The sequence below is a fragment of the Petaurus breviceps genome, unplaced genomic scaffold (genome assembly GCF_028583685.1).
Source record: "Petaurus breviceps papuanus isolate PSGF00001 unplaced genomic scaffold, PetGlider_PUasm1.0 174, whole genome shotgun sequence".
Lineage (NCBI taxonomy): Eukaryota > Metazoa > Chordata > Mammalia > Diprotodontia > Petauridae > Petaurus > Petaurus breviceps.
In genome coordinates this window covers 78,287,191-78,312,662 of record NW_027185761.1, presented here as the reverse complement: position 1 = coordinate 78,312,662, position 25,472 = coordinate 78,287,191, and the positions used below count along the sequence as shown (strand labels likewise).

Here is a 25,472-nt window from a genome sequence, read left to right as displayed (position 1 = left end):
TCCTGCCAGCCATTCCAGGTCCCAAAGCCTGAGGGAGGGCCACCCCACAGAGAAAGAGAGGAGGAAGGACTGGGGGCCACAGGAGCGCCTGCAGGGGAGCCGTAATTAAGATATACAAGAGTTTGAATTAAAGGCAACAATGAAGTCGTATCAATCCTGCCAACAGGGCATCTCCCCTGCAAGGACAAGGCACAAGTCCGTGGCAGCAGCAGCAGCTCCACAGGCACAGAATGGCCAGGAATGTCAGGGCTCGTCCAGGGGCTCAGCAGCTGTGTAGAAGTCTTCACTCTCTTACCCCTCTTTGCTGAAGCCCTGCCTTTGGTCACAGAGGAGAGAAGAGATACCAGTGAAAGCCAGACAAAGCAAAAGCAAAGGATTCCAATGAAAATCTACTATTAAGAACCATCAACAGGGCCAGAGGAGCAGCATGCCTAGGCACCGGGAGGAAAACAAATGACCGCGAGAAGAAAAAGACACTGACGCTTTGAGAAGCCCGTTCAGAGAGATGGATCTGGCACGGGGAAGTTCATCAATGGGGACAACCACTAAGCGGGCATAGAAAGGAATATAAACACTCTCACTCGCATACAGCAATTTGGAAGCAAAAAAAAAACCTCATGTGCTGGGGAATAAAAAACCTCTGACAAACGCACGGCAGCAGAAACACTGAACAACTCCTTCCTTCCTGGTCACAATCCCAGATAAGGCAATTATCAATGAAAAGAGCATTTGAAAAAAGAATTCACACAAATGCATACTTAATACTTTATTCATATAGAATTTGTGAGTAAAAGAACAAGTCACAGAAATAATTTTTTAAATTGAAAATGACAAGAGACAACCTATTAAAATTCTGGGATGTGAGCAAAGCATCCCCAATGCTTTGGGAAAATGTGTACCTAACCTGCTTCATGACCCTTGCTTGTCCAGACCCCTCTCTGTGCTTGCCTTTCTGGCACCCTCCTGGGCCTGCTACAACCCCAGACTGGCTGCCTCAAGCCTCACCTGCTCCCAGCCCCCCCCAGAGGCCACACCCCGGACTTTCAGTCTGGTCACAATCTCACCCCATCACCCTCTATCCTGAAACTCATGCAGACAGAGCATACAACCCATCTGCCAGTCAGACCCCTTGCTCCCATCGTCCCCAAAGCTCCCTGCACCAGCCATGGGACTCTGTGCAGTGCGGGCCACCCAACCTTCCTCTCTGACTCCCCTCCCAGGACTCGGCCCCACTGGCCTCCCTTTGCCCCTCCCTAGCTGCCCTGAACTCATCAGACACATCCTGGCCCCCCCGCCAGTTGCCCCCTCTCCTCCTTGGAGGGTCACTCAATCCATGTCTACCTCCCACTCAAGACCTGGCTCTCAATTTCCCCTTCTTGCACAGCTCCTGGCCTTACACTGAGGGACTTTAACATACCAAGTGAGCTGAACCCCTTCTAGCTCCAAGTCCACAAGCTGTGATTTTCTAAGCCAGCTTCCCTGAGTGCAGAGCCTCTCCATCAGTGAGCTCCAGAGGCTCCTGTGGTCCGCAGGACCCAAGACAGAACCCTCTGGCCAGCTCTCCATGCATCTCCCAATGCCATGCTTCGTCTGTCTCCTCACCTTTCACAGGAAGACTTGCTTGGGGCCTTCCTTCCAAGAGTACCTCCCACTTACCCTCCACAGATAATCTTTTCCTGTCCTCACAATCCTGGGGGCAGGGGGCACCCTCGCTCCCATTTTACAAGTAAGGAAACTGAGGCCAGCAGCAGTACCGTCACCCCTCAGTTGCCTCTGTCACAAGGAGAATTTTGCTTATACATCTGGAAAGAGACTGGAGTTGGAGACCCTTATGAAAGATTTGGGTAAGTCGAGTCCTGGATGCCACAGGAAGCCACAAGGGTCAGCAAGAGCTACCCCAACCCCCCCAACTATGCCTGGGAGGCCAGATAATGAGTAGTCCTCTGAAGTCATCCAACAGACGGTGTTAGAACAGAAAAGGAGATGAGGCTGTCCTGGCCTGCTCTGGGAGGAGCCCATTGTCTCTCTCAGGAGGCTCACGGGCCCTCTCTCAAAGGAGCTCCTGCAGAATTTCCCCAAGATTCCAGGGAGGCGCCTGCTGGACTCCCGTTCCCAGAGTCAGCTCTCTGCTGTTTTCCAGGTCATTGATGTGGCCCCTTTACACTGTGGAAAGGAATTGGGGGCAAAGCAGAGAACCCAACCCTAACACCTTTCCCATCCTCCGGGCTGGTCCTATCTGAGCCAGTGCTCCTAGCCTCCCCGCTGTGCTGGGAACCCAACCCTGGCATCTACACTGGCTGAGGAACGCAGGCACAAAGCAAGGACACCCAATCCCTCTTTCACTCTTTGCTTTAAGGCTGGTGATGTCGGCAACAGCAGTAAGTCAAGAGAAAGACACTGCGGACATCAAAGGAGCAGGTCTGCGGATGACCACCAGGTGGTGGGCTTAGACATCCCAGGCAATCAGCAAAGTGGCAGGTCACTAAGCAAAGCCGCGACAAGCAGGGCCCAAGAGACTCCCGCAGAGAGGGCCGCTGTCCTTCACTGGAGCACAAAACACCTGGGAGTAAGCTGGCCACTGATGCCTCTATAGCTTCACTCACAGTCTTTAAGGAAGTGAAGGGCAGGAGGCAGAGAAAAGGCAAAGACTCTCCCAAAGTCTCCTCTGAACAACTTTAAATAAGGCCTCAACACAAATTCTGCAGTGGCAGAAGCCACAAAAGGACAGGGTAAAGCCATCTTCCAGTCTGACACAACTCGGAAGGTGGTCAGGAAAGGTCGGGCCCAGTGGGGTGAGAGCAGAGTGGAGGGGTGCAGAAGGACAGAGCAGGCCCAGCAAACAAGCAGCAGCTCTTGGGGGGTGACAGAACGTGAGGCGGCATCAGCAACTGCTTCCGGAGCTCTCAGCGCAGGGGTCAGAAGGAGATTACAGAGGGTGCTGTTCTGGCAGAGGGGGCAGGCCTCTGCGGCACTGCCCAAACGCAGATCCGGGGTGCAGTCTGGGATCACAGTCCCAGAGCAAGGAAGAACAGCAGCACATTGGAGTCTGTCGTTTCAGGGGAGCAGGGACCCCTAGTCCCAGGTGCAGGGCAGAAAAGAGAAGTTGTGATTGCTCACAGACCACAGCACAAGGCGGAAGAGAAGTAAACACAGCTCTCCTTAGATCATACCACCCTGGAAGAACTGCAAGTTCATGGACCCCCAGAACTAGCTCCAAGAACAACTACACAAAACACCCGAAGCTTGGGGCAGTGCTGCCCTGCACCACGGAACAGGGCCCAACTTTGAGACGAAGTTAAAATTAAGTGAATAGGCTGGAAAAATGAACAAACAACAAAAAAAGAGGTTGATTATAAAAGTTACTATTGGTGATAGGGAAAATCCAAGCTGCTATAACCAAAGCCTCAAAGAAGAATGTGAATTGGTATCAGGCTCAAAAAATTCCTGGAAGAGTTCAAAAAGGATTTTTAAACTCAAGAGGCTAGGTAGGTGGCGCAGTGAATAGAGCACTGGCCCTGGAGTCAGGAGGACCTGAGTTCAAATTCAGCCTCAGACACTTAACACTTACTAGCTGTATGACCTTGGGCAAGTCACTTAACCCCAATTGCCCTGCCCTCCCCCCTCCAAAAAACAAAACAAACTCAAGAGGCAGAGAAAAATTGGGAACAGAAATCAGTGACACAAAAAAATGATGAAAAAAAAAAAGTCAACAGCTTGATAAAGAAAGCACACAAAAAAAATGCTGAAGGAAATAATATCTTAAAAAACAGAATAGGCCAAATGTTTGTGAAAAGAGGCACAAAAGAAAAAGGCACAACTGGCCAAGGAGAAAAAGATATACAAAAATTCACCAAAGAGAAGAACTCCTTAAAAAGCAGAACTGGGGGGCCCACTAGGGGTCACAGTGAATAGAGCACCAGCCCTGGAGTCAGGAGGACCTGAGTTCGAATCTGGCCTCAGACACTTAACACTTACTAGCCGTGTGACCTTGGGTAAGTCATTTAACCCCAATTGCCCTGCCCTTCCCCTTCCAAAAAGAAAGGGGAAAAAAAAAAGCAGAACTGGTCAAATGGGAAAGGAGATAGAAAAGCTCAACAAATCAGTTACTTCTTTAAAAATTAAAAGTGAGCAAGTGGAAGTGAACGACTCCAGGAAACCTCAAGAAGAAATGAAACAAAACCAAAAGAATGAAACAATATCAGAAAATGTGAAATATCTCAATTGAAAAACAACTGACCGGGAGAGATAATTCAAGAATCACGGAAGTACCCGAAAACCACGATAAAAAAAATAGCCTGGACAACGCATTGCAAGAAATTATCTAGGAAAACCGAACCAGAGGGTAAAGTAGAAAGCAGAAGAATCCACCAGTCACCTCCTAAGAGACTCCAGAATGAGAGCTCCCAGGAGCAGCACAGCCAACTTCCAGGGCTCCCAAGTCGGGTTGAACATACTTCCGGCAGCCAGAAAGGAACAGTTCACATAGTGGGGAGCCGCAGTCAGAATTACCAGGATTGAGCAGCATCCGCATGAAAAGATCGGAGGACTTTAAACAGGAAATTCTGGAGGGCAAAGGAGCTGGGGTTACAGCCAAGACACCATCACCTGCCAGCAAAACTGAGGATAACCCTGTAGGGGACAAAATGGACACCCAACGAAACGGAGGAGTTTTAAGCATTCCTGACAAAAAGCCCAGAACTTTCAAATACAAGACTCAAGAGAAGCATGAAAAGGCTCGCAGGAAACAGAAAACCTAAGAAATTCAGGGAGGTGGAACTGTTTACATTTCCGCATGGGAGGATGATGCTTACAAGTCCCAAGAACCTTCTCACGAGGGCAGCCAGAGGTCTACAGACTGAGGGCACGGGATGGGTTGAATATGATGGGATGATATCTGAAGAAATAAAATTAAGGGGTGAGAAAGGAGTGCACTGGGAGAAGGAAGAAGGCAGAGGGAGAACGTCACACTACAGAGGTTTCCATAGTGTAGGGAAGATGGGAGAGGCAGGCGGGAACACCTGAATCTTCGTTTCATCAGAACTGGTTCAAAGAGGGAATAACATACACAATCAGGAACAGAAATTCTTCTTACCCTCCAGGAAAGCAGGAGGGGACAGGGATAAGAGAAGTGGGGAGGAGGGCAGACCGGGGGAGGCAGCAGTCAGAAGCACAGTCCTTCTGAGAATGGACCGGGAGAAAGGAGTCAGAGAACAGGATAAACAGGGGAAGAAAAAAACAGGATGGCGGGAAATATGTAGTAATCATACACGTGTAAAAAATGTACAGCAAGCATTTGAGAAAGGCCTCGTTTCTCCACAGAGAACTGAATCAAATTTATAAGAATATAAGTCATTCCCCAAGTGGTAAATGGTCAAAGAATATGAACAGGCAGTTTTCAGAAAAAGTAATTAAACCTGTCGACAGTCACATAAAAAAAATGTTCCAAATCACTACTAATTAGATGAAACAACTCTGAGACACCCCATCGTACCTATCAGATTAGCTAATATGAGAGCAAAGGAAAGTAACCAAGGCTGGAGGGAAAGCAGGAGATCTGGGGCCCTGAAACACTGCTGGTGAAGCACACCACTTCTGATTCAACCATTATTGTGCAGAGCAATTTGGAGCTATGCCCGAAGGGCCGTAAGACCAGGCACACCCTTTGGCCCAGTAATGCCACGACTAGGTCTGTATCCCAAAGAGATCAAAAAGCAGAAGGGAAATGGACCTATGTGTAGAAAAAGATTTATAGCAGCTCTTTTAGTGGTGGCAAAGGACTGAACTGAGGGGATGCCCAGCAGCTGGAAAATGGTCGGACAAGTTGTAGTCTATGATTGTGCTGGAACACTATTGTGCTACAAGAAACGATGAGCAGCAGGAGGCGGCCAGGTGGCCCCGGCGTCAGGAGACCCGGGATCGGTTCTGGCCTCGGACACTCGGCACCCACACAAAAATAACTGGCTGTGGAACCTTGAGCAAGTTACTTAACCCCGATTGTTTTAAAAAAAAAAAAAAGAAAGAAAGAAATGATGAGCAGGATGCTCTCCGAAAGACCTGGAAAGACTTACGTGAACGGCTGCAAAGTGAAGTGAGCAGAACCAGGAGGGCATTGTATGATGATCAGATGCAATAACCTAGCTATTCTCAACAATACAATGATCCAAAAGGATTCCTAAGAGCTTATGATGAAAAATGTTATCTATCTCCAGAAAAAGAACTGGTGGTGTCTGAATGCAGATCAAAGAAGACTTCCAAAAACTCTATTTTTCTTTCCTTGTGTGTATGTGTTTTCTTTTACAACATGACTAATATGGAAATATGCTTTGTGTGACCCAAATTACTTGTCTTCTCAATGATAGGAAAGGGGAGGGAGGTAATTTGGAACAGAAAATTTTAAGAAACAAATATTAAAAATTATTCTTACGTATGAAGGGGAAATAATAAAATATTAAATTTTTTAAAAAAGAAAGAACAGCTTTAACAGCTACAGGCATATTCAGAATGCATGGCTAGGTGATTTCAACAGGATAAAAAATGGCAATAGCACCCAAAATTAGTTTGTAGTTTTAATGCTATATCATTCAACCTGTCAAATTTTTTTTTTACAAAATTTGATAAAACAAAAGCAAAATTCACTTGAAAAATTAAAAGATTTAGAATATCAAGAGAAATAGTGAAAACAGGAAGGGATGAAGGGAGGGTATTTATATTATATATGGCTGTCTAAAAAAAGTTGGGACTCAACATTCAAAAAAAGAGAAAACAGAAATCACTTAAGGAAAAAACCTCTCTATTTGATGAAAACTGTAGGGAAAAACTGAAAGCAATTTAGGAGAAATCAAGTTTAGATCAATGTATTATGTTATATGCCACAATAAATTTGAAACGATAATGTGATCTTACTATTAAAGATCACACCTTAGAAAAAAATGTAAGAGAAGTCAGATCAAACAGCTTTCTCAACTACAGGCAGAAGTAGTATTCTCAACTAAAAACGGGATAGAGGAAACTACAAAACATGAAACTTCATTGCTGTTATTATTGTTTAGCCGTCCATCTGTGTCCAGCTCTTTGCAATCCCACCAGATCCTTCTGTCCTCTACTCTCTCTCGAGTCTAAGCTCATGACCTCCATGACACCATCCACTCATCCCAACCTCTGCCAGCCCCTTTCCCCTTTGCCTTCAATATTCCCCAACATCAGCATCTTTTCCAGTGAGCTCTGGTCTTCCCATGTGGCCAAAGTATTTCAGCTCCAGCTTCAGTATGTGGCTTTCCAATGAATGTCACTGTTCAGCCATTTTTCAGTCAAGTCCGACTCTTGGTGACCCCACTGGGGGTTTTCTTGGCAGAGACACTGGAGCCGTTTGCCATTTCCTTCTCCAGCTCATGGTACAGATGAGGAAACAGGCAAACAGGGTGAAGTGACTTGCCCAGGATCCCACATCTGGGAGTGTCTGGGACCAGATTTGAACTCAGGAAGGTGAGTCTTCCTTCTGCTCTATCCACTGCACCATCTAGTCTGAATTAATTTCTTTTAAATACTCACTGATCTGATATCCCATCCCTACCATTCAAGGGACTCTCAAAAGTCTTGTCCAGCACCACAATTCCAATGCCTTGACTCGGCAGTGCTTATACTTCCTTACGATCCACCTTCCCCAGTCACACATTTCTCCTAGAAAAATCACAGGAGATTGGAATGCTCAAGCAGGAGGTCCAAAGAAAACTGGAATAACAGGCAAGCCTGGCCTTGGAGTACAAAATGATGAAGGGCAGAGATTAAGAGAGTTTTGTCAGGATAACTCGCTGGTCAGCGCAACACAACAACCCAAAGGCGACTCTATTCAAGGACAAAACCAGATGGTCACTATGGAAATCAGATGGATTATGGACTTTGCAGCCAAAGGTGGAGAAGCTCTACACAGTCAGTCAAAACAGAAGAAAGTCTAAGAAGCCACGAGACTGTACAGGTCCCTTATGAATGCAATCAGAGGCGATGACTAGATTTTGGAGAATTAGGGATTCGATCTGGTATCCACAGAATGCCTGAAGAACGGCGGACAGAGGTTCACAACACTGCACAGGAGGCGACAACAAAAAATATCCCAAGGAAAAAGAAGAGCAGGAAAGCAAAATGACAGCCTCATGTAATGAGGTTTTAAAACAGTTGAGAAAAAAGGAAAACTAAAGCAGAAAGGGAAAGACAGACCCAAATGAACGCAGAATTCCAGAGAATGGTAAGGAAAGATAAGAAGGTTTTCTTAAATGAGCAATGCAAAGAAATAGGAAAAAAAAAAAAACAGTGGGAAAGGCAAGATCTCTTCAAGAAAATTAGAGAGATCACAGAACGTTTGATGCAAAAATGGTCATGATAAAAAGACAAAATAATTTGTTACATGAAACTGAAGAGGTTCTGCACAAAACCAAATCAACACATATAAGAAATATCTAGGGCCCACTGGGGGAAAAAATTCTCTGGATCAAATTTCTCGGATAAAGACTGATAATCCAAGGTACAAAATTTCCTAAGACTCTTGGTGCAAATTTCAAGCTATTAAATCTTAAGATTTTTGGGAACAGCCTGTATAAAAAACCAAAAGCAGTTTCCCAATCCATAAATGGTCACAAGACAGTGACTAGTTCTCAAAAGAATCACAAACTATTTACAATCATGTGAAAAAAAAATCCTCCAAATTCTCAGTAAAAGAAATGTAAAACAAAAAAACCCAAAGGATTCAGGCCACTTCCTGATAAGACAACAACAGACAGTCAGCGTGGAAGGCGAGCTGGTGCAGGGCTGGTGGAGCTGTCAGTCAGTGCAAGTACTGTGGGAAGCACTTTGGAATTATGCAAATAGAGGGACTAAAAGATCATGACTGGGCACAGTGGAATATCGTACTAGAAAAAGAGACAAATATGATGAATACAGAGACGCATGGAGCTTAGCCAAAACCACACGCACCGTGACCCGACAGAGCAAAGGCAAACATGCTGAGAACTTAACAAACGGGGTCCTGAGGGAGAGCGGGCTGGCCCCGAGGCAGAGGTGGGAGGCCCGCCCCTTTCCCATGGACTGCTCAGTGTGGCTGCCCAGCTTCTCTCTCCTGCGGTTTCTTTCTGCTGCTATCTGGCATGGCACTCTAGGAGAGACATACATTATTGATAAGAACTGACTCTTTAGGACAGCAGCACTAGAGAGACAGTGCTTTGGAGCCAGCCCGTCAAGGACGATGAATTCCACGGGACTCTGCAGGCCCTCGCAGCTCTGCCCTCAGGTCTTCTCCTTTCCTGCCCACCCTGGCTCTGGCTCTCCTCCTTTGAGGCCTCCCCTCCAAGACCACCCAATGGAGTCAGTGCCTGGCTCACCCAGCTCAGGCACACCAGGGGACGTGCAGTAACCGCACTGGCTCTGATCTACTCAGGAGAGTGCTGAAGGAGCACAAGAGGTTCAGAGAGGGGGTCCGCCAGGGGGCCTGAGGGACCAGAGTCTTGGCGTGGGGGTGACTAGACTGGAGGTCAAGGTGATCCAGGATGTGGATGGTCATCCTCATGTGCTGAAAGGCATAAAGAAGGAGGAGGCCAAGACGGCAGAGGGGATGCCAACGGGTCCTTGAGAAAGGACAGAGAAAGTCTGGGAGGCAGAGAGACCCCTGGCAGCCTGCCAGAATCTGAACTCGGCCATCGATGAAACACAAGGGAACCCCCGGAGAGGAAGGGACATGTGTGAGTGTCCAGAGGGGCTGCGGGGAAGGGGAGCTGGACAGCCGAGGGGAGGAAGGAGAGGGCAGCTTTGCCCTGGAGGGACAGCTGGGCATGGGTGGGTTGCAAGTGCATTGCAGCACTGAGGTCCCTCCAAGAGAGGGCAGTCGGGGGAACAGACCCTCGGAAGCCTGGCTGAATCTTCTGGGGTCTTGGTTTCTCCTCCCAGCCACGAGCACGCAGGCTAGCCCCAGAGGTCTAACCTCAGCTCCTCCTTCCCTGTACACTCTCAGGGTCACTTAATACCTCCAACCAGATGGTTCAAAGACTGACCTGTGCAGCCTTCGTCACTCGCATCAGTGACCGCCACTGGACCCTTCCCACATAGGGTCCACAGGTGGCAGAAACAGAACTAAGTCATTCTACGTCCTCTTCCCCTTCCTCCCAGGCCCCAGGGCCAGAAGCCTGGAGCCAACAGTGGCCGGCTTCTGTGCAGAGTTTGGAGGTTTGCAAAACACTCTACAAATGTTATGTCATTAGTCCCCTGGGAGGGAGGTAGCATCATTCTCCCATCTGACAGTTGGGGAAACTAAGGCAGTCATTCAGTGCCCTGTCCAGGGCCACCCAGCTAGCACAATGGTTCATGCTGCTCCCATGGATCCAATGTTGGAAAGGGTGCATGCCTGTCCTCCTCTGCCCACCCAGCAGAATGCCTATCTCCATGGGGGGCACAGAGGGTGGTCTGAAATGCCAAGGCAGCAAAGGAAAAGGCCACGAAATTAATCACAACACTGAAGAGGAGAAGACAGGTCAGTCGGACCTTCACAAGCTTAAAGTAGAGAAAAATGCCCCTGACTAAGCCTAAGCCCAGCAGCCCAGGTCAGGGCTCCTGAATGACCCCTGGCTGGGTGAGGGAAGGGGAGAGAGAGGCACCTGAGGAAGGCCTCCCACAGGCAGGGACAGAAGACCCTGGCCCAGCAGGGGACCGAAGGAAGCCTGTGAGGCAGCTAATGCCACATTATGGTGACTGTCTCTTGGGACAGACCCAAGGACCAAAGCTTCTCAGAATATGGGATCTGCTTGACCCCCTAATCACATGATCTTTGCTAGGCTGGGACCCACAAGAAATCTACTGCAATTATTCCTACTTAAAAAGCCTTTAATGAAATAAAAATGATCATAAAATCTCAACAAATCAGGACATCCCATATGTCACAAATTGTTTTAAGAATGTTTCTCTGGGGCGGCTGGGTGGCGCAGTGAATAGAGCACCAGCCCTGGAGTCAGGAGGACCCGAGTTCAAATCCGGCCTCAGACACTTAACACAAAAACTAGCCATATGACCTTGGGCAAGTCACCTAACCCCAACTGCCCTCCAAAAAGGGGGGAAGAAAAAAAGAATGTTTCTCGTTCCTGACATTTTAATGAAGGGATCTGGTCTCATCAGTGCCAAGACTGAAGCAGGCTATCTGATATAAAAACGAACCCATCTTGGAATTCACCTGGGTGACTGACTGTACGTCAGGGTCAGGGTCCTACGACAAGGCCCAGAACTAGCAAGAGGGTGACATACGTCACCGTAAGACACAGCCAGCCAAGGATGAGAACAGCCGCATGCGGCTCAGATGTGTCCTTACTACTGGCAGAAATCACCAAGTGAGTAAGGACAAGGACTTTCCATTTAAAAATGAATCGCTAACGCTGAAAAGTCCTCGCGGCATCTGTCTGAAACGCTGGCAGTTCAGAAGAATCAAACCTGTTCAAATCAAAAGGTGGCCCTGAAAACAAACAAGCAGACCCAGAGAGTCCCAACAGCAAGGGGAGAAAGGGTGCCAAACGGGAGGGGGATGCAGGGTGGAGGGGTGCCAAGGCCCGAGCCAAATGGGAGGGGGATGCAGGGTGGAGGGGTGCCAAGGCCCGAGCCAAACAGGGGGGGGTAGGGTGGGGGTGGGGATAGGAGGGAGGCCCAAGCCCCAAAACAGGGGGTATGGTACAGGTGGGCATGAGGGTGGAGGGGCACCAAGGCCTTTGCCCAAGCCCTAATGAACAGAGGGGCTGGGCCAAAGCACCCCCAGCCCCCAGTCCGAGAGGGAGGAATTCGCAGGAGGGTGACTGGGAAAGGGCGTCTGACGGCCACCACCCTTTGCCCCTCAACAATCTGAGCTCCTCTGAAGGATCTAGCCTGACAACCACACAGTCAGCTGTGTTGGAGACCCCTGCAGACACCTCTTCTCCCTGTAGGCGGCTTCATCCCACCTCAGTGGAGGCAGGAAGATAACTGCCCCTCACCTTGCTCTTGCAGGCCCCAAGCCTAGGGAGGCAGGACCCAAGGCCCTGATGCCAACAGCATTCTGGCATAGATGTCATGGGCAGGGCCCAACACCATCATCAGCTCCCTTCCCCTCCCTCCAGACCAGAGGATGGGCCTTATCTCCTAGGACAAGGTAAGCTGGTGACACCACGAGCCACTCCCCTGGGTGTGCCAGCCAAAGGAGAAGGGGAAGGTAGAGGCAGTGCTAAGACACCCAGCCCAGGTCCCCCCGGGGTCCCGTAAGCAGGACGAGAAAGGGGGCAGAACCAAAGAAGGCCCACCCTGGCTCCTGGGGGACGGCTGACCCTGCAGCTGGGGCCTCCCTCCCCGTAGGCCCGCCAGTCACTGCTCTGCAGGTGAAGACAGAAAGCAGATCCCCAAAAGGGAATGAACAGAGTCTTACAGGCAGGAGAATGAGCTCTCTGTGACTTTTAGAAACAAAACCCAAAAGGTCTACAGACACAAGTGCTGAAAAAATCATGGCTGAGAGGGTTCCTGGTCACAGCCCAATCCCCCTTCTGCACACAAGAGCCCCAGATATGTGTGTCACTGCTGGAGTGGCCTCCCAAATGCCCTGGGGGGCCCTCCCCTGTCATCCCTCTGAGGGATCTGCCAGGGATTCTGACCATCTGGAATGACACCCTGTTTTACACTGATTGTGTCCAATGAAGCACCTCGTCCCCCCCCCTCAAGCTGTCTGGGAAGTGGCTGCTGGGGCCCCTGTCCTGAGGCCCCAAGGCCCTGCAGCCAGGAAGGCTACACCGTCCTCCCCATCACAGCTGGGAACAGAAGTGGGGTTGGATGTTACCTCCTGCCTTCGGTCCCCCGGAGGAACCAGGCTTCCGGCCACTGTTGACAGGGTTTCCAGAGGTCTTCGGGGCAGGAACCTTGAAGGCTGAGGCAGCTGCTGATGGCCTGTTTCCATCCACGGACTCCTCATCATCAAAGCTTTTATCTAGAAAGGACATGGGAAAGAAGGATGAGAAGGGAGCTTCACGGGAGAGGAATCCAACACACAGGGACGGCCTCAGGGCCTCCGTGGCCCAAGATCCAGCACCCCTCCCTGGCCCGGCAGCTCCCGCTGCCACTCACAATCACAGATGCGCTTGCAGATCAGCCGCCTCATGCCTCTAGCAGCCCGCTGGCCCGGCCCTCACTGGAGGCTGCTCCCAGGACCGGCCATGGCCCCACCCTGGGCACTTAGCATCCGGAGCTGCCCGGAGCCCGCCGGGAGCCCGCGGAGCCCGGTGCCGGCATCTTTCTTTCTCTTCCCTGCCTGCACTAGGTACCGCACCAGCCAATCAGCTGGGAGGTGACATCATCTCCTGGTAGCCCAGCCTGATGAAAGGTGAAAATTCTCTCTGCATGTAAAAGACAGCCCCAATGGCTGCCCTTTCCCAGGATTGCGGTGGGGCTTCCAGCAAGCCCACTAGTGAGGACACGGGCGTGCCCACATACACCCATGCATACCCACAGACACACACACCCGTGCACGCCCAGACACACACACCCGTGCACACCCACAGACACACACACCCGTGCACACCCATGCCTGTGCATGCACACACACCAATGCACACCCAGACCCACACACACACAGAGCCAGGCACACCAGAGGGGTCCCACAGGGCAGATGCCAATACAAAAGATGGCCTTCCTCCCACCCCAGAGGGAAACCTGAGGAAATCTTTCTTCCCTGGGGTCTCCAGGGAACTCCCGGCCATGGCAACGCTCAGAAAATCACCAAGACTCGCTTTTATTTGGGTAGAAACAAAAGCACCTTACTAAGTACTCTCCTTCCCTAAAACCCTGACCGGCAGACCGTCCGGGGTAAGGGCCTCTAGGACCCGGCGGAAGCCGGCCTGGCTGCGGCCTCCCCGCCCAGAGAGACCATAGGGATGCAAATGCCAGGACCACACTCTCTTCCAGCCGGTCGGTGCTCAGACAATGCAATGCAGCAGGCCAGGCCCAGAGCAGTGGGGGAGGGGGAGCTCCCTGAAGCCTGACACATCCTGCATCCAGCCTTCTCAGGGAGGGTGGGAGGCTGAGTTTTAAGGAGAATTAGCTCTCAAGACCCCCAGCGTGGAGGCGCCCTGGCCACAGCCCCCTCCCTTTACTTCTTTGTCAAGGCCTGGGCGCCCTCTCATTCAAGGCACCCCTGAGCCCTTCACTCTCCCCTTCCACTGCCATGGACACAAACACTGGTCTCCAGGTGCCCTGAGCGTCCCCCCTGCCCCAGGCAAACATGCCAGGAGGGCGGTCCTGCGGCTCCCCCCTCCCTCTGCCTCCCTCCTCCTTCCCCTCCCCCAATCCAGCTCCCTCCTCCCTCCCCACACCGCCCCTCGCTCCCTCCCTCCACTCTTCCCCCCCACCGTGCCAGGCTTGCCCAGCTGGCCCTGCCCCTGGGACCTTGGGTGGGGCTGGCTGGGTGAACATGGGAGAAACCCTCCAGACCTGGAGACTCGGGCCAGGCCCGCCAGGAGCCGGTCACTGCTTTCTAACTCCTCCCCCAGGGACATGACCCTTCTTCCCTTGCTGGGTGGCCAGCTCACCCGGGGCAGACCCCCACTGCCAGGCAGCTTCCGGGAGCAGAGAACGGGGAGACCCTAACACAAGCAAGAGGGCGAACTGGTGTCGAATACCAGTGCCCTTCGGGGCCCCCCGAAGACCTGGCCTGACGCCTGCTGTGGGACAAAGGCCACCCTGGGCTCTGGAAGGCAGAGGACACAGCATGGGCAGCTTTGTGGGCACAGGACCAGCATCATACAGAGAGAGGAGCCCTTGGCTTCTCCCCACCGCCCTTCCCAGTGGCCGATGGACCCGGCCACCAGAGGAGAGGGAGTCCTGGACACCCCTTCTCAGCCCCTCCATCAAGAGCAATGATCGTGGAGGCCTACTGTGTGCATGCCGCTGTGGGAAGTACCAAGGACGATGCAGAGGTGAAATGCCCTCTGTCCTCCATCCGACCACAGGGGCAGGCGCACAGTCCTCACTGCCTTGCTCCTGTCTTTATCCCTCTGGCCACGGAGGCCAGGAGCCCAGAGCAGGCAGCTTTCAAGTTCACAAAGCACGTGACATGTTGGCCTCTGACCCTCCTCCCCACTCCGCTGTGGCTGGTGGCCGCCCATGGTCACCCAACCAGTGACCACCGGTAGAACTCGCATCTTGACATGGTCTTGAACCTTGATTCATCAGACAGTTCTCTGAGCCCCTCTGGCCTCTCCTGGGCTTCACAGCCCCAGTGCATTGCCTCCTGACCCGAGGGCAGAGGGCAGAGAAGGAAAGCGGGTGAGCAGGACAGGAGACCCCAGCAGGGTGCTACAGGGACAGGAGAAACACCTGGGGAGATCAGCCTTCTGGTGAAATGAAAGGAGAGCTGACTGGTGGGACGGGGTGAAGGCCGCTGGCCTCCTGGGCCAAAAGCAGACTGCTCCTCTGGGAAACCGCTTCCTCTCGGCTTACCTTCACCATCCCGGGCTCGTCTAGCTGTGGCCAAAGCGCTTGCAGGAGCAGACCTGGGCAGCGGGGTGGGGGCAAAGCTCGCCCACTCCCAAGGCTGTCTCCATGGAGGCCTGACCGGCCCCTTCCCCACATGAAGGCCACAAAGGAAGCAGGTCTCCCGGCCTGGGATGGGGCACAGGGCTGAAGGGGGTGAGGCCTCACCAGGTTGGGCACATGCTGTCTCTGGCCTTCCACCCAAACAGATCCACAAGTAGCCAATAAATGTTAATTAACTTCTGGGGACACAGATGAGAAAACCACGTCTAAGGGAGAAGAGACCACAGAAGGCAGGGAAGGGCGGGGCCGGTGCCCAGCCAGGCTCAGGAGCCCCTGCCCCTCCCTCTGTGGGTCAGACAGAGACAAATCAGCTTAGACTCAAGGACAAGAGGGCAACTGAGGGAGGATCAGACGAGACTGGCAGGGGTGACAAGCATTAATAAGGGCCAGCAAGGAGAGAGGGAGTGCCCTTGTGTGCCTGGCCGGGTGCCCTCGCAGGGGGTGGGCAGCTGGCGTGGGCACGCAGGCACAGGCCAGCTTTGCTGCTTTCTTTTCTTTTCTCTCTCATTATTCACCAGAAAGTGCAGGTGATGGAAAATAGAAGACATGAGCCCTAAGATGAGAAAGGCATCCTGCTCACCCTTCAGCGGGATGGGAGGCTTTCTCCCAGGCGCCTCAGAAATCAGAGCAGAGTCTACAAAGTGGGCCCAGCCCAGTGGGCTGGGCCAGCATCCACTAATGCCTCAGCACAAATCACTCTGCCAAAGCACAGGAAAATTAGAAAGACTGGGGGGTCATGTCCCAGAAGGTGTCCGCCAGGGCAGGAGCCCAAGGCACCGGCCAGACATGGGGCGTAGGGGTAAAGCAAAGGGACCTGCACCTCAAAAACTGGCCAGAAATGCCCACTGCAGACAGAACAAATGAGGGTCTCAACCGCAGAAGAAAAGGACAAAACCGTCCCTGGAAGCCAGAGGAGAAGGAGAGTTCTGTGGGAGCCCCCAAACCCCCAAAACAAAAATAAAATCCAGAAAGTTAATGATGAAGGAATTGAGATTACACATGAGAGCTTGAGGTAGAAAACTGATCACAATGAAGAATTTTAAAAACAATTAGCCAATTGAAACAAACCCAACTAATAATGGAGAATTTCAGTAAAGAAATTAAAAAACAGATGAACAGATTTGGAAGGATAAAAATGTGGTCAGTCAGGCAGGTGCGGGAGCCAGGACACTCCTTATGAGCTCACTTACTTGGTGTGTGACCCTGGGCAAGTCACTTCACCCTGATGAGTTCAGGGTGAAACTCTCCAGTACCTCTGTCACCCTCCCCCCCTGGGGGTCCTGGCGAGTTAGACACGACTGAACCAAAGGACCAGTGACGACTGTGTGGCAGAACAGCAGCCAAAGGCCGTGATGGGGACATGATGGGCATTTGATGTTAGCCCAGGGACAGGACTCCCCAGAACACTGGGACGCTCACCCAAGAGAAACAGCCCAGAATGATCTGGACACGAGGGCCCCAGCACACAGGAGGAAGGCGTCCGAGCCCACGTAGCTGCTCAGGGCAGAGGCCCCCTCGGCCCCCTCCTGAGAACCTTGGCCTCATCAGCCAAGACCAAAGACAAGGAGGCCTCGGCCGAGCAGTAGATCCGACACTCCAGCCGCCGGAGAAGGAAGGGAGCGCCCAGCCTCATTGCCCAATCCGCTGTCTCCCGTTTTTAGAGTGGGCCAGAGGTCAGAGAAGAAGGATGAGGGTGTCGGGGTCAGAAGGGGAGAGAAGATGTGGCAGCAGCCTGGGTAGTGTGGGGAAACCCGAGTGGGCAGGGGGCTGGTGGAAGGTGGGGATGCCAGGCTGCGGCAGAACGTTCTTTGCGGATGAAATGGAAGCTGCTGGGCCTTCCAGAGGCCTGTGTCTCTGAGGCTGCTGCCCTAAGGGGTGTCCCACAGCAGCCAACTGGTCCTGCCCTTGGGCATTGTTATTCTGAAGACAAGCATTTATGATGCCCAGGCCACAAGGAGCACACCAGCTGATGGGGACCAGCACTGATATGGTGCTTACTGTGTGCTGAGCCTGGTGCTCAGACCCTCTCAATAACCCTCAGAAGCATGACCCCCGTTTCTACAACTGAGGAAACAGAGGCACACAAAAGCCAAGTGGCCTGCCCAGAGTCACCCAGCCTGTGTGCCAATCTGGATTTGAACTCAGGTCTCGCTAACTCAAGGCCTCCACAAAAAGCAACTGGAAGGAGGGGTGGCCAGCATCCACCTTCAGAGATTGGAGGGAAGGGGGGCCCAAAGCGCAAAGGGTCAAGTCGGGGTGGGGAGAGAAAAAGGAAGGAGCAAAATCTGGGGAAACCAGAAAAGAGGATGTCTGTATCTTGTTCTTCAGGAGCCGATGGGAGCGTGAACAACGTCGCATCCAGACTGCAAGGACTTGGGACGGACAGACAGAGGGGATGCGGGGGCAGGGTGGCACCCCCAGACAAGCCGGCCCACGCCAACGGCAGCACTACCACGGAAGAGGGATGCCAACACTCCCCCTCTGCTGGATGCAGGGGCAAAGCTGCAGCGAGTCCACAAGCGAGGCTGGAACATGGGCGTCAGAAGCCCACCCTCCGACAGCGCAGAATAACGCAATCATGCTTCCAGAAACAGGAGAGGGCCGTGCACAGATGCCAGCCTAAGCGGCATCCATCAAGCTGTAAGATGGCCTCTTATCAGTAAAAACAGAATCTGGGGGGCGGCCAGGTGGCACAGCGAGTAAGAGCACCGGCCCCAGTGTCGGGATGACCTGGGGATCGAATCCGGGCTCAGACACTCAGCACCACACCCAGAAATAACTGGCCGTGTAACCTTGAGCAAGTTACTTAATCCCAACTGCTTTAAAGAAAAAACAAACAAACAAACAAAAAAACAAAACAGAATCTGAGCCGAATGAGAAATTACTGATGGAAGATCTGTGGCCTCTTCTCAAGTTTAAAGAACACACGTATTTCTCAGCAACATATGAGACCTGTACAAAAATAGACCATGTGTTACAGCACAAATAAATTTTAATAAAAGGAACAAAAGCAAAAGGCCCAAACCAGTGCTTAATAATGACCTGAGTGGGCAAAAGAAAAGGGTATGTAGAGACAAGGATGATGAGACTACATACAATAGTACTGGGGTGCAACTAAAGCCCTCCAAGAAAAAAAAAAAAGGCCACCTCTCCAAGGAGCCGCAATAGAAGAGAGCAAGAATGGCCTGAATCCTCCATTAAAAATAGGGGAAGAAACCAATGAGTAAAGAAAAGAGAGCACAGAGCAGGCTGGATAGAACGGGAACCAAAGGCCGTAAGCCTGATCAACCGAATGGATGAATGCCAGGTCTGGGTTTTTGTCTTTGTTAATCTAACACAACCGATAAGCCTTTAGCTAACTTAATTAAAAGAGAAGAAAATAAAAAATGAAAAAGACAATCATCAGCAATAGCTACTAAAAAGAATAATCAGAGCCTATTAAATACAGTTATACTCCAACAAAATCAAGAATTTAAGAAAAATAGAAATACTATAAAAAATAGGAACTAACTAAATTAATGTGAGACTTTAATACAATTTCAGAAGAAGAATAAATGACACCTTACCAAAGTAGGGTTTTGGTTCATATGGCCTTAGAGGAGCCTTCTCTCAAATGTTAAACAAACAATGGATCCTGCAGAAGCAAAGGATGCCATTGCACAAATACAGACAGGTGACAAGGGTCTGAAACAAAATGGTCACCAAGAAAGAAGAGAGGAGAGAAAGACAAGGGTGACGGCGAAGGCAAAAATCCACAGGACTGAGGGAGAGAGAAGACACCAGCCTGACTCCCCTAAAAGATGTGTGGTGCAGGGGCCTGGGAGAAAGAGAATTCAGTTGTTTTGGACATCAGGAAGAGACTTTGGGGAGACCTCTGGGTGAGGCAGATGAGGTCAAGAGTGAAATGGGAGAGGGCCCGCCCAAGAGCCTCAGGGCACCCCAAAGTCCCAGGAGGGAAGTCTGGTCAGCAGTGCGAGTGCAGGAGAGGTACCAAGGGGAACGAGCACTGACAAAAGGCCAAGGCAGCCGCTTTGCATAGGGCAGTCCCTAAGCAAGACAGTGAAATGCTGCCTTCTCCAGGAAGCCTTCCTTCTGCTGGGGACCGCCCTGTCCTGCCAGGGGTGTGTTCATGCACGGCTGTCTGAGGAGCTCCTTCTCCCATCAGACTGGCAGTGGGGGCATTGAGCCCTGCCACAGCAGCTAGGACTGAGTGCAAGAGCTTGGGAGGGCCCTGAAGGAAAGGAAGCAGTGGAGATTAAAAGAGATGACTTTCTGGAAAGTGGGCACAGAGTCAGCGGGCAGCCGCTGCCACTCTATCAACAAAGAGTGGGCACAGCCCGGGAGAGAAGCCTCAGAAGCGAAGCACACACCGTCCCTCCCTTGTTCTCCGCGTTGGACCTCCGGCCCCTCCTCTGTGAAACGTGCATTCAGACAAGGTGAGCTGGGCAGTCTCTTCTAGCTGGACGCCGATGGTCCTGTGACACCCATTTACCAAGGACAGGTCGGGGGGGGGTCACACTCTTAATAGTTAGTCTACGAGGACCTTGGGGTCAGATGAAGTTGACTGATTTTTCTCCAAGGTCCTCCTCTGATTCCTGTGGCCAACATGGCAGGGTAGGACCCAGGCACAGGTGCAGAGATGTATGCTGACCAGAGAGAGGTCTGTCTATGTCTATCTCTGGTCTGGGGCTGGAGGGGGAGAGATCTGTCTAGCACAGGACCAAAGACAGAGCTCTATGTGAACACAGCTCAAACACAGCTGTGTTTACAGAGGACAGACGGCAAGAGCTCTCTCTCCACTCCTGGCAAGCACACCAGCCAGACACTTATCAAAGTGACACAAAGCAGGGAGCAAAAGCTAAGATGGGGCGCCCCAGAGGTCTCAGGTCATTTTTAAGCTATTAAAACTTGTACATTACACGGACAAGAGGGAGCGGTAAAAAGCCCAAACGCCCTGAAGACAGCAATGGGGTGAAGCCACACCAAGCATCTAGTCTGCCCACAGGTGGAGGGACTTTGGGAAGATCTGTTTACTTTTCCTGGGCTTAGTCTCCACCATCATTGGTAGAATCCAGAAGCCACAGCCAAGGGCCTCCTTGGCTCCTACAAGTACTAAACATGAGTGTACCACCCTCTGATCATCTGGAAAATCTCACTGACTCTTTAAACATCCAATCTGAAGAATAGAGGAGGGGGAAATATGGCTCAGCATAAAAGGATCTTGTGGACTGAGTAGGCCCCTCAGTGAAATGGTGGGCACAAAGGCCACCCCAACAGCATCATGTCTCTCCTTGAAGAGAAGCCCGGTGAGAAGCGAGGGGGTACCAGGTTCTCCCAGAAGCCTCCTGTCCTTGCCAGCACAGTAGCCCAGTGATGCCACTCAGATGGCATCCTGGCCGGGGAAGTCTGCCCCAAAAGAGAGAGAGACCTCAAGAATTACCTTAAAATATCAGGGATGAGAACCCACTTGCCCCCAGAAGCAAAGAGGAGGGAGAATGATCAGTTGCGGATAAGAGGAAAATGGGTCGTGCACCTAGTGACCATAAAGGGAATTCCCCAGTGGGATGGTCGTCCTGGAGCCTCCTTTCGAGGGATGTGACAGAGCAGAATCCAGCTCTGGGACAGGTAGGGTGGGATGTGCTACGAGGCCCCTCCGATCCAAGAACACAGGATGTTCCTGCCTCACATCAGTCTCAGGGCTGTCGCTGGGCCCAGAGTCTGGTGCGGGGAAGGTGCTCAACCAAAGCCTCTCCCTCCCCCCTTAAAGACGACCAGGCAGCCGCCGCCATAACCCGGGCCCTCATCTCTCTCTGGGTTCCAGGAGGATGGCCTTTATTCACAAGGTAGATGCAGATCTGCAGTAGACAACGTGGGCTTCCCTGGGCATTCCCCCAGACATCCAGGGAGTGAGGCCCAGCCCCCTGGGGCTGGCCAGCTCCTGATGCACCTCTAACGCTCCCCTCTGAAAAAGACAGAGATGTGGGCTCCGGAGGGTCCAGTGGGAGTCCGGCTGAGCAAAGGGGCAGAGTCACTGACCACTGTGCCTGTGGACCTGCACCTGGCCCCAGGCCGATGCTGCATGCCCCCCGGGGGCAGGGGTGCAGAACCCCCACCCCAAGGCAAACTTCGATGAGGGCAGGAGCTGGGTGCCGTAGGGGAATCTGCTCGACACAAGTCAATGGTGTGTGCCGATGATGACGACAATGGCCCCCAAGTTGCCGCCATGTTGGGCTTTAAGGAGAGGTCCAGCCAGGGCTTCCAGTAGCAAGGCCCTCCGGATGAGGCCCAGCACCATTTATTGGTGGCCATTGGCAGCTGGAGAGCTTGCTGGAGAAGGTGCTGAAGACAGGGAAGACCCCCTAGCCCTCTCCCATGCACTCTGACTGAACGTTGTACGGAACAAAGGTGCACCGCCTGCTGCAAAGGATCGGAGCCCACAGACTAGACTTGGCAGGCCCCTGTGGGGATCCTGTCTAACCCACACCCTTCTGCACATGAGTGTCACACAGCTAGCGAGGGAGTAGCTGAAAGCAGAGGGCTCAGGGCCAGCCCCATGTCCGCGCAGCCCACTGGCCGCTCTGCCCACTTCTCATGTCTTGGGCACTTCCTGCAGTTTCCTCCTCTCCCGTATCCTGGCTCCTCGCTCTAGTTCACAGGTGGTGGGACCACGGAGGGCACTTCACGATAAATCTCTGTTGGGCCAGGGCAGGGGTGAAAGAGCTGAGAAGCCAGCATTCACATGTGGCCTCAGGGCTTCCTGGCTGGGCACCCTGTGGGGACTTCTGGGGAAGCGCTCTGCCTAGGGCCCAAACACGGGCCATGGCAGCACTGGCTACAGCCGTGACATCATTCCCATACCACCCCCCCTCACCCTGGTGCAGATCCCCATGCCCTCCATCCCTTGGCCCCTTCCTCTTCTCTGAACATGCCCCCACACTGGTGCAGACTCAAGTCCTCCCCCTCCAGCCCACCCTCTGCTCAGCCACTAAAGTGGCTTTCCTGTAGCACAGGCCCCACCATGTTCCCTCCTCCCTGCCACATGCTCTGGGATGCAGGACCACCAGCCTCTTGGCTGCTCCTCTGAGCGCTGGGCAGGCCTGGAAAGCTCTGCCTTCAGCTCCAACTCCATGCTCTTCTCTGATGGGAAGCCTTTCCCAATCCCCGCCACGAAGCCACGGCCATACGCTGGCCGTGGCCCACCTGCTCTGAGCGTCTGCAGGCTGCTTCTCCATCAGAGGGCAAGTGCCATCCCCAGCAGAGAAATCACTGCTCGGCACACAGTAGGTGTTTCCTCGAGCCCCCCCCCCCCCCCAATATGAGATAATCTGAGGAAGGCACGGGGGGGTGGGGGGGGACGAGGGCAGGTTCCTGTAGGTTTGGAGGAAGGGAAGGGGGGAGCCGCTCTGGGCAGCAAAGGGGGGAGGGACACGCGGAGATGGGAGGCAGATGGACCGCAGCCCGCAGGGCGGGGCCAAGAGAATAACCTGTCTGGTCTCAGAGTCACCAGGCAGGACCACAACTGTGCATGGACAGGAAAGAAGAAGGGGTCCGGCCTCTGGTCGGCATTCACCCCTCCCCACCTGCCCGGTGCCCTAGCTCGCCTGCCCCCTGCCTGCTGAATGGCTACCCCCACCAAGACCGAGGGGAAGGAACACGCACCCCTGAAGCTGTCCCCAACTCCCTGGGCTCTCCCTCAGGCCCACTGGAATGGGGGCACCATATCCTCCGAAGGATCTGTGCCGCCCACCCCCAGCCAGAACTCTGACATCTCCCTGAGGACCGAACGGGGCTGTGCACACAGCAGGCATATAATGAATGCTATTCTGTATTCTGAGGCCACTGACTCAGCACAGTGGATAGAGCACTGGGCTTGGGAGTCAAAAAGGCCTGAGTTCAAATTCTGCCCCAGACACTGTGTGACCGTGTGCAAGTCACGTAACCTGTTTGCCTCAGTTTCCTCAATTAGAACTTTTCCTTTTGGAGGGGGGAGGGCAGGGTAGTTAGGGTTAAATGACTTGCCCAAGGTCACATGGCTAGTCAATGAAGTTTCCTCAGCGGCCAGGCACACAGCAGGCGCTACATAAAGGCTGGCTGTTGTCGTCACCGTGCTCACGCTATCGCACACGAGATGCCAGGCAGGACCCTTGTAAGCGGCAGCCACAGCTAGGCCTGCTCTGCTAGCACTCCGGGCCCACCTCCCCCCTCCCCGGCACGCAGAAGCGCATCCCCTCCTTGTTGGGCGGCCAGCACGGAATCAGAGCCCAGCCGCCCCCAAACAAAAGAAGGAGCATCCCACTCACCATCCCCGACAGCCATCCTGCTGCTCTGAGGAGGCCCCGGGGAGCCGGGGGGGCCCGGGAGCCTGCTGCAGCCCCACTCACGGCAGCCCACGCCAGGCTCCTGGCTCCAGTGCAGCATGAGGGAGCGCCGCTCGCTACGGCAAGAGCTGACAGCTGCTGGGCCATTTCAAAATACAAGTCCTGAGCGGCCGGGTCCTGGCGAGGAACGGCCAGGCTGGAGCTTTGACAGCGCCAGGCCGGCCGGCTGGCCGGGCAGGCCCTGAAGGTCACCCACGGCCTGAGGAGCTGGGAGCTGGGCCTTCCTGCCAAGCCTCCTCCGAGGGGACCCAGGCCCTTTTGTAATTCTCAGCCCCCTTTTGTGAATAGGGGAATTCAGAGCAGGCCCGGCTTCCCCTCTCAGCCCTCAGCAGCCTCATTATGCGGGAGGCGTTTCTGGCAGAGAGCCCTGTCCCGGAACAAAGGCTGTGCCCTGAGCAAAACATGCAGCTGCACGGCCCCCACCCCCGGGACTGTTCTCTGCCCCAGTGCCGGGCACTGGCCACTCCAAACACGCTGCCAGGCCCCCACCACCCACCAGCCCGGCGACCTTCAGGCCCCTCTGCTGTGGGGAGCTCGGTCAGGGCCCCGAGGCCCCCCCCGGCGTGGCACAGGAAGGACACTGGGAGACAACCCAGGAATGGAAGGAGCAGGCAGGGGCCGTCGCCCAGCTGTGGGTGACCAGGGCCTCTGGGTGCCACTGTCCAGCCCTCCCAAGCACGCAGCTGCCGACAGGAGTGCCGAGCCCAATGGCAGCTGTCTGGCCTTCTCTCTGAGAAAAACCTGAAGAGTAAGGACGCCAGTCCCATCGCCCAGGAAGGATGAGAGGGTGGCCGGGCTCGGCTTCCCCATCAGTGAAATGGGTCGAGCCCTCTGCCAGCCGCAGCCTGAGGAGGAGTGGCAGTGGTCACTGAGAAGGGGCTGAGGAGCAGAAAACGGGCACAGAACCAGAGAGGTGTCTCCAGGGACATCCCCCACAACAACCCTGGGAGGCCTTGGTCCGCCACCCCCAAAATCCCAGCTCTGCTCTCCTTCAGAGGGGAGGGGACTGGACTGAAGGGAGAGGAATGAGCCTCCCCCCAGCCCAGCCCACCCCGCAAGTCAGGCGGCAAGATGAGACCAGGAGGCAGCTGTGGCAGCACCAGAGGCGCCCTGAGCAGCCGGCCAAACCTCCGCCAGCTCTTCTGGAGTCTGCTCAGGATGGCGGCACACGTCCTGACCTCCACAGCTGTCCAAATCTCCCCTGTGGCCATGAGGATGCGTGGCCTGAGGCCACGTGCCCAGCGTGCCTCTTCTTCTGTGGGGGTATGGAGTCTAAACGACATTTCAATCCAATGCGGAGAGACATTCCCCAGTGTGGAGAAGTCTCACTGGAAGGGCAACAGACGGGACAGCGCCCTGGTACTGCCAGTCACGCGGACGCCAGACTCGGTTCCCATCATTATCAGTGGCGGCAGATCAGAGGCTACGCCAAATAAGATGGGTAGCTGTAGCATCACCATCATCAAGAGAAGCCGCTGAGGGGAGGCCTGCCTCACCAGGCCTGATCTGGACTTCCTCATGGTG

At 53.3% G+C, this 25,472-nt stretch overlaps 1 protein-coding gene across 23 annotated transcripts in view; it reads right to left on the bottom strand.

Annotated features, from left to right (window-relative positions):
* Positions 1 to 25,472, bottom strand: part of CLASP2 (cytoplasmic linker associated protein 2) — a 132,729-nt gene that overhangs the window by 79,951 nt on the left and 27,306 nt on the right. For 17 of the 23 annotated variants that reach the window (XM_069084453.1, XM_069084457.1, XM_069084460.1 and 14 more), the window contains exon 8: positions 12,821 to 12,967. In XM_069084453.1, the coding sequence (XP_068940554.1) occupies positions 12,821 to 12,967 (147 nt within the window). Of the gene's footprint in view, positions 1 to 12,820; positions 12,968 to 13,104; positions 14,003 to 23,870; positions 24,422 to 25,472 lie in introns of those variants that run through there. The other 6 variants (XM_069084474.1, XM_069084475.1, XM_069084470.1 and 3 more) reach the window with 5 other exon arrangements.